The sequence below is a fragment of the Haemorhous mexicanus genome, chromosome 6, assembly GCF_027477595.1.
Source record: "Haemorhous mexicanus isolate bHaeMex1 chromosome 6, bHaeMex1.pri, whole genome shotgun sequence".
NCBI classification, from domain to species: Eukaryota; Metazoa; Chordata; class Aves; order Passeriformes; family Fringillidae; genus Haemorhous; species Haemorhous mexicanus.
The window spans coordinates 25,748,194-25,757,036 of NC_082346.1; the positions used below are offsets into that span (position 1 = coordinate 25,748,194).

The 8,843-nt window shown below is 46.2% G+C and overlaps 1 protein-coding gene across 1 annotated transcript; it reads right to left on the bottom strand.

Moving 5' to 3' along the window:
- Positions 1-232: 232 nt before the first annotated feature.
- Positions 233-5,674, bottom strand: FAM180B (family with sequence similarity 180 member B). The gene is made up of 3 exons (XM_059849314.1): positions 5,497-5,674; positions 3,602-3,669; positions 233-3,047 (listed from the first exon to the last, which is right to left on the bottom strand). Exons 1-3 carry the CDS (start codon positions 5,561-5,563, stop codon positions 2,604-2,606), a joined length of 579 nt encoding a protein of 192 aa, XP_059705297.1. The 5' UTR covers positions 5,564-5,674; the 3' UTR covers positions 233-2,603.
- Positions 5,675-8,843: the final 3,169 nt, after the last annotated feature.

The following is an 8,843-nucleotide window of genomic DNA, read 5'->3' on the forward strand; positions in this document are numbered from 1 at the left end:
CTTTGTGAGTCTTGTGTGCTTGTCACTGGCTGAGGTACCAGCCAGTACTGAGCTCAGGTGAGAGAGACACATAGTAATTGTGTGAGCTGAGGATGTGTTACTGAGCCTGTCTGTGTACACTCTTTAATCATTTGTGTGTGTGAAGGGTTGGTACCTCTTAAAATTTTATTGCAAGTTTCACAGTGGTTTGTGCTTTTCTTTATCTGATGTAGATGAAGTCAAGAAGCTGTAGTTGAGAATCTCAGATTCAGTTTTATGTAAAGAATACATTTAGAAACAAACAAACAAAAGTGCAGTCTTCTTGTAGTGAAAGATAAGGACTCAAATCTATGAATGGAACATGCTCTGAAAGCCCAGAAGTGAGGTAAGTAAGAAGAATAAGAAATGTTTTTAAATCTCTAAAGCTTTGGATCAGGAGCAGGCTCATGACACCAAGGGTGAGTAGTACCATGCCAGCAGTGGCACTGTTGACCGCAAGGGCGTTACCTTCCCCAGAAATGAGCCCCTTGAACACCAGGGTGCTGCTAGCCCACCACGTGCTGCACTGGTAGCCTCCTGCAGGCAGGGTCAGAGGAACCCTGGGTGATGTTTTCAGCATCCATGTCCCAGTGGTTTTGTACATGCCGAGTTCCAGCCAGAGTTTTCCCTGTGGAGAGGCTGCTGTGGCTGTAGAGGACGCTGCTGTGTTCCAAAAGTCCGACAGAGCGGCGCGCTCCCGGCAGGATCTGCTGAGGAGTTAATGGGAGCACAGGAGACTTCATCATAGCACCACTGGTGTTGTTTCAGTTGAGCTAAACCCTTGTGTTTGTATCCCAAAAATACATAAACTGCAAAAGTGCATCACCTTAAGCATGTACAAAGCTTCATGACATCACTTCAGTGTACTTTATAATCTGTTCAACAGGCAGCAATGCTCTAAAACTGCTCCTAACAAAATCCTGAGTTCAAAGCAGTGTGTTGGCATCTGAGTCACAAGCCAACCCACTCAGCCTTTTTCCATATATTTGTATGGCTCAGGCTGTGCATTCTCCAGCAAGACAGTATTTCCATGCACTTGTGCCATCTCAGCTCAGCTTTTTGATGATACTCTGCTCAAAACTGGCTTGAATGCATCCACTCACTGCCTCTGTCACTCCATATATATCCTAGACATTAAAGACTGGGGGCATATTTGGCAAAAGGGTGAAGGGTAAAGATTGGAAGTATGTAAAAAAGAATAACAGAACATTAGGTGAGACAAGATGTTTTACTTCAAATTAAATTCTAATTTTAATTCCTGTATTCTTTGGGGTGAAAAACAAACAAAAAGGACCCCAAAGCACAAACCAAAATTAAACAAACACACAAAACAAAAATCCAGCACCAAACAACCTGCTTTAAATCTATCTCCTTCTGTCATAATCCTAAGCTGACCTCTAAAACCATTGTCTGCAATATCTTGCTTCCAGGCTTCTTGTTCCTGCCTTACCATTTCTCCTCTCCATCTGTTTGTCTACAATGGCTTGGAAAAAGATTAACTAGGTCAGAAGCTGCAGTTCCCACTTTGAAGGTCACACATGCCTCTTTTGTTGAACATGGAAAAATTATATGGATAGAATGGGAATTACGGATCCCATCATCTAAGCACGTGCAACAAATGTTCAAAATTTATGTACTTATAGTGGTAGCAGGAAATCTGATAGAAACAAGAACCAAAATCAAAACCTTCCTGAGGAGATAATTACATTTATTTAATTCCACACTGCAGTGTTTAAGACAGACAAATGTTAATGATGTCTTTCTGAAAACAATTATCTTTCTGATTTTGAGGATAGAGACTATGTATTTATTATGTTTGGCTTGTAAAATGCAAGGCTGCACAAAAAAAAAAAACTTTACAGAAGAGAGGCAAAATCTGCTGAAGAAATAACTAGGTCAGGATCCTTCAGAATTTAAATGAGATTTCAGGAAGTATATTCCAAAATGATAACTGAAACAAAGCTGTGTGTATGTGTAAATATGATATGGAAATACTAGAAAGCTTCATGGAATACATACAATTTCAGGTTGCTTTTTAAAGAAAAATGAATACATGAGATGGGAAATTGCTGTTGACACATAAAATATGATGCCACATGGGGAGAAAAATGAAATTAAATATGTGACCTATATCGTGAAACACAACAAAACCTGCTTAGCTGCTACTGGAGAAAAGATCTTGTATTTGTCTGAAACCACAGGGAGAATATAAGGAGAGTGTACTGAATTATCTGAAAGTCAGCTGTGACACCAGCATAATATCCTGGAAAAATACTTCCATGCCATCTCTCCTAAGCATCAGTGATCAAGATAGATAAGGCATCTAAATAGCACTGCCCCCTTCAGCACAGCCCACTTAGCAAAAAGTCAGGAAAAGGAGAAATGCTCTTTACAGTTTCATCCTTTTTTCATTTAAAAATAAAAGCTTGTGCATAAATCCTGATAGGGTTACCAGCACAGTGTAGAAAGCTGGATAAAAAGGTGTGGCATATTTATTCAAGTCCTGGACACTGTGGAAAGCATTGAAAATAACCAAGGAGGAAGATGAAGCCAGGTGTGCCCTTTCCTACAGTGGGGTTCCCTCATCAGGTTTCTCTCTTGGTCCTAGCCAGGTTAGAGCGATAGAAATGTTTCAGGGATGCTAAATGTGAAGGCTTCTCCTTCCAAGGCCAGGAAGCCTGGAGGAGAGTGGTATTTGCAGGGCAGAGCCCCTTGCACAGGTCACGAAAGATTTCATCAACCAGCTGAGAGAAAAAGCCAACCCAGGGGGTTTTATCCAGACCCTGCACAGAGCGAACCTGATAGGCACTGTAAACACTGGTGAAAAGGAGACGGTCAAACTCTGTCGGAGGCAAGGGAGTGTCAGTCAGTGAATAATATCTCAGATGCTGCTCAATCTCTGCCGGTGTTTTGGGAACTTCCTCCTCTAAAATCTGCAGGAAGCGCCGTGCCGGGCGTAGAGAGGCCAGCTCTTCATCCCGCAGCCGGATCGTCCCGTTGGCCTGAATATCCAGCCTTCCCCAGAGCATCTGGAAGAGAAGAGCAGCGCTGTCACGGAAAGCCCAGCACAACTCCATCACTCACAGAGCGCTGCAAGCAAAGCTCTCCGCAGCGCTGCCAACAAACCTCGGGCGGGCCAGAGGCGGCCGCTCCCTCACGGCCGGCCTAGTCCCGCTCCATGTGCCTCTCCGCCGGCCCCACGCCCCGTTTCTGAGCAGCCCCACGCCTGTTTCCCCGTGGGACCCGTGCAGCTCTTGCCTCCCGCCCTGCTATCCCTCCGCAGTCCCGCCTGGGGCGGGGGCTTGGCCGCTTGCGGGGCCGTCGGCAAACCCCGCGGGCACGGTCCCTTGTGCCAGCGCGGGCACCCCGTGAGGGGCCGGGCCGTGCGGCACAGCCGCCTTGGGCTGCGCCCCGCGGTGGGAGGGAGCGCAAATGCCATTAGGCATCGCCTAGACGTTCTCCAGGGGCTCCTGAAATCCGTCAGGGATGAGAGCAAACAGAACGGGTGAGTTTTTACGTGCAGGCAGGTGGGAGCATGGGCACTAACAGTGCCTCGGCCCAGGGCCCCCAGTGCTCAGGAGACCTCTAACATGATGCCAGCGTCCTCTGGGCCGCGACGGGCTCTGTTGGTGCCGCTGTGAGGGTGTTCATCTGGAAGACATCAGACAGAGCTTGGTAGCACAAGACCTTCCTGTTTACTGTTTTTGCCATTTGATTGTCAATAATGTCTTCAACATTCCTGAGCTACCACTAGCTTGCCAAATATGACAGATGCTGACCACGGGATTTTGATAAGCAAAACAAGCTTTTTAAGAGAAGCAGCAGTGGTTGAGGCGAGGTTTTGGATATCAGGGCCCTTAGTGCTGCCAGCAGAGCTAAAGCATACAGCAGCAAAGGCACTGCTTTGACAGGCAGCAAGGAAGCAAGGAGAATGGATGGGGTTTGAGCTGATGGGTTTGGCTGGTTAGCAGTTTTTGCTGGAGAAAGTAATGCTGCCCAATGAAAGGAGTGTGCTGGCAGGCTCCTCAAGCTGCTGCTAGAAACATAAACTGATGCTTAGCCTGGTTTTCTACTTCTTCCCTAAGCTTCTGCTGCTGGAAGCGTGTGAGGATAAAAGAAACCTTGTCAGATCCATTATGGCTCATTTGATGTCCCTATAATTACTTGCCGGGATGCATGACATCATGTAATCTGGGGAAAATGGATATGAGGCCAGAGGAATGGCAGTTTTTGAATACGAGAGTCACATTAATCCTAACAATTGTTCGATTTTCACTTCCTAATACTTACAGTGCTTTAACTGTCTGCATTTATTTTATTTCTTTTTTTTTGTGTGTATGAAAAAGGAGACACAAGCATTCTTGGTCCAGGACTGTGAGAGAGAGGCTGCATCCCTCCCTCCTCTGTGTTATCAGTGCCATGAGGTAGCCAAGACCCTCTTCTACTTCTTACAGACTCGCCCTTCAGGTTAAGAAACGTGAAATGGAAAAAGTTCATATAAAATAGCAAGCTCTCTTTTTTTTTTTTTTTTAATGGATGAAGGCTTTTTCATATATATTAAAAAAAAAAAGAGGATTTACATTGAATACTCCAGAGTTAAAGTCAGCAGGTGCATATGAAAAGTAGAAAAATTATTTAATACTATATATGTGTGATGACTGCTACCAAAAGACACTTCCAAATCTCCATTTTTCATTAGAACTTTTCAGGGAGATACACGAGCTGCCTGGAGAAGTGCACTGCCAGCCTGCCGGCTGCAGAGGTTTGTTTCTCTGCACAGCTGCAGGCTCTGTGATCCAAGCCAGCTGTGGCTTTGGAATGTGAGCAGGGATGTAGCTTCTTTTTCCTACTCCTCCACAGATGTACCAGCAAGGCTTTTAGCTCAGGTGAAAGCATTATATCATCTGAAAATTTCTTTGGTGGTACTGTCTCTAGTAACCGATGCTCTCGGCACACAGATCCCTCTCCTGAGAGATGTCTGACTAGCTGCAAAGTCAGTTCATTTGTTGAATAGGTGCCAAACTGCCATTATTAGTAACAGTCTCATAAATATTTTTGAGTAGAGAAAAATTTAACAAAGCATAATAAATAATGTATTGAAATAATAACATAAGTATCCTCTGGGGAAGGGAAAATCCTTACTTATTTTATCACTCAAGAGGGTTGGGCGGGGTTTTGCTTTCCAAAAAGCATATTAAAAACCCACAAACAGTATTGCAGGAGATTATTTTTTCAGTGGAAATCCAAGAAAATCCTCCCCTTGCCACCAAACACAGCAACAGATCTTCAACCTGCAAGGAGGTACCAGTGCCCCCACCAGCAAACCCCCTGCAGCTGGACTCCAGCTCTACCCCGTGCCAGTGCAGCTGCCTGAGGCCTCGGGACACATTTGAAGGAGCAGCAAAGCATCACACAAACGGCATTGCACAAAGGTTTGCCAAGCCAAGGAGCCGTGTCGCTAACAGATGTGCTCCCTACCTGTCAGCCTCTGGGATGCAGCAAACACACACAGGAGCAGCCAGGAGCTGAGCTGTGCCTGCGCCATGGCAGCGCTGCCGGAGCAGCTGCTGCGCTCTCCGCGACAGTGCCGACAGTGACGCTCCCCCAGCCACAGCAGCTCGCCTGGGGCGTCTTCCCGTGCTGCTTCGGATCCCAGCAGCCTCTCTTGGAACGGACCCATCTTTCTCTGTTTCTGGTCACAGCCCTGGGAAGGGCTTGCAGTTCAGCTTGTTGACCCCGAAGGATATTTTCCGTCATATTTTGGAAACTTGGAAAACTTTGTTGTGATGTTTTTGGCAGAATTGTTTAAGCTTCCTTTTCAAAGATTGACTTTCCACTGCAATGATTATATGAAGCTGTTAGCTGCAAGAAATTCCACTACATATGTTTGCCTCTCTTAAGAAGTGAGGACCCCCTAGTCGCTTCCATCTCTACACAGTACCTCTGTCACATTTCAGTTTTCCTTTTTCCTGGGTTCAAAAATCTGAAAACAATCCTGGAATGTCACAAACAGATAAAGCTAGCAGACTGCAGATTAATGGAAGGGCAGTAGCAGCCAAAACATACAAACAGGCAGAAGAAATGTCACTGTTCAGTTCTGTATCCAACCCCCCCGAGGGAGAACTCAGTACAGTGACCTAACAAACACCAAGAATCAAAGTGGCTCAGGCTTTAGCACCCCATTGTCCTCTCCTGTGAGTGGACTTCTGGGTTACAGTGAGCACAGTCTGCCTTAGATGTTCTAAATTACATAGACAGAACTTCATCTGATTCACTTTACTGCAGATATCTGTTCTCTACACATCTTAACATGTTGATTAGTGCCAAGTCCCCAGTCAAACTGTTCTGTATTTCTACTCTGTATGGCACAGAATGTAAAGCCAGGGTTATACAAATATGCAGTAATATGTATAAATGAGGACTAATACCATCTCTCTCAGGTTAAAGGGAGAAAGAAGTCTGCCTAGAAAAGAGAGAAGGTAAAGCTGAAATGCATTTCTTGCTCAGCAAGGTACAGGACATCGGTCAGGACATACTGTCATCAGATAGTGTACTAAGGGCTAGGATGATGACCTGGTTGGTACTACCTCCTGCCCATTATGGAAGAGCCACAGAGGGGTCCACAATTTCCAGATCCACTCTTCCTCTCAGTTTGGATTCAAAGCAAGACCTGTGTTTTCTGTTACAGGCTTAGGTATCTTCAGGTCACACTGCGCTGCTTTCGTTTTTTATTATTTTCCACTGCTTACTCTTCACTTGCATTCTTTTCTTCTTTTATTAAACTGAATCACAAGCTACCCAAGAGGCAGACACTTACAGCCCATCTGTGCAGTGAGATTAATGTGCCTTCTGCTTTGTGCCAGAGTCCCTTCTAGGCCACAGGGTACACATGACTTTGTCTAGAAGCCACTATGGAAAAACCCCTGTGTTTCGCGGGCCATGAAACAGCCTCCCTTTAACTTGCAGCACATGACATGAAGAGGATTGCCCAACAGGATTTTGGCCAACATCTGTGGGAGCTGTACATGATTTTGTCAACAGGAAAATTTCCTAGGAACGGCTTGCAGCTGAAGTGCCTGGAAGAGGACAGCCATGTTGGTGGAAGGGAGAAGAGAGGAGGTTTGGGGGCTGTGCTCAGGTGACTGACACAGTGGCAGATGAGGGACAAGCATCAGTGTGGATAGTGCCTTGAGCTATGGGAATTTTGTAGAATTACCTCACTATCCCGCAAAGAAATGCAATTTCAGAGTGATAAACATATTCCTTAGCTGTCTGTACAGCAGCAATACTTGCACAGAAACAAGGCTGAGTTTCTGACAGCTGCGCTAAGTCCCTGCATGTACAACTGCAGTGTTAGGCAGCACACCTGCTCCTCCGGAAGGATTTTGTCCTTGCCAGGTACTCACAGCTGAGCACAGCCATGCCACTCTGCACTCCCCTGGCCATTACCGTCTGTTGTTGGAGCAGTTTCAAAAAGTCACAGGCCAGGTTTATGCAGGGACAACTTCAGTGGTTTCTTCTTTTTCACTATGACCTCCTGGAGTGGAACATGGGAAATGAGAACAAGAGAAGAGGGGTCAAAAATTGCAGGAACTGGTTGGATGCTGACTGGGGCACAAGGTGTGGCACCAGAAGACCCTCTTTAGGGGGGAAGTTTCTTTGAAGTAGGACTTCAGGGAGATAGCACGTTCACAAAAGGGAAAATCTGCTTATGGAACTGAAGAAATCCCTTTCTTCCATCCTCTCACCCAGAACTTGGGGAGATTGCTCCCCAGCCTAGGGCTGTCTGGCAGATGCTCAGGGAAGGAAGATTGAAGAAAGAAGGGAAGGAAGAAGGACCTATGTGGCTCACAGAAAATGTGTTTGAGTTACTGGAGTGGAAAAAGTAAGAAAACCTTGAGGGAAGCAGGAGTGAAGCACTGACTGTAACCAGACAGAACCTCTGTAATACTGGTATTTTCCAGGTATAGTGCTGCCAGTCCTTACAAGGATGCTTTCCTTGTCCTTTGGTTTCGGTTTGTGAGCAGCATCTACTGCTTGAAGGAGTAATGAGCTGTGTAAAAGTGACAGGGAGGGCCCCATCCCACTGTACCTACTGCACATGAGGTAGGTGGACACCCTAACACTGTCAGTAGCCACATACTCAGGGAGGACAGTCTGCTTGCTTGGCTGTAGGGAGAAATGCCAGAGTACTGAAAAATACCAGCAAAACCTACTCAGCTGGAGAAGCTCAACGTGGTGACTGTGAGTCATCATCTAAAGTCTATCTGTCCCTTCAGCACCAGAAAATCTCTCTTCTGTATGGTGTGTCTATAAGTCAGCTACATCTGACTTGCATCTCATCCCACATCCTCCAGCAGTTGGGGAATCCACCCCAGGTGAACAAACCCTGCAGAAGCTGGCAGTACGCAACAGGCGGGGACAGAGGATTTGGAAGACAGCTTTGTGCTTGGCCAGGTTGACCACAGCCTTGTCCAGCACGAAGCAAGTGTCCACCAGCCACAAGGATCCCAGAGTGAGCAGGGTCCGTGAGCAAAATGGCCTCTGGATCTCAGGAGCAGTGGAGGAAGCAGAGTGCACAAGTATTCTGGGAGGCTGTGCAACCTCTTGTCCCCTGGGATAATGGGCCTAGGTGAGTAAATTGCAGCCTTCCTGATCTCCCAGGCTTCATTAATGATAAGAGATTCAGGTCCACTTGCAACTATTCCAAGTATTGAAGACCTGCTGGAGCCAATGTCTGATCCCACAGGGCTGGCGATTTTTCCAGTACACACATTCTTGAGCAAACCGTGCATATTGTCTAACCTGACAGGCATCATATCTGA

Bases quoted from the DNA above. Each gene is read 5' to 3' on its own strand.
- FAM180B (XM_059849314.1), bottom strand. From the start codon at position 5,563: ATGGCGCAGGCACAGCTCAGCTCCTGGCTGCTCCTGTGTGTGTTTGCT. The intron at 3,670-5,496 runs GTAGGGAGCACA...GATGTCTTCCAG, and splicing joins TGCATCCCAGAGGCTGACAG to ATGAACACCCTCACAGCGGC. The intron at 3,048-3,601 runs GTCTCCTGAGCA...CTTCTCTTCCAG, and splicing joins ACGCTGGCATCATGTTAGAG to ATGCTCTGGGGAAGGCTGGA.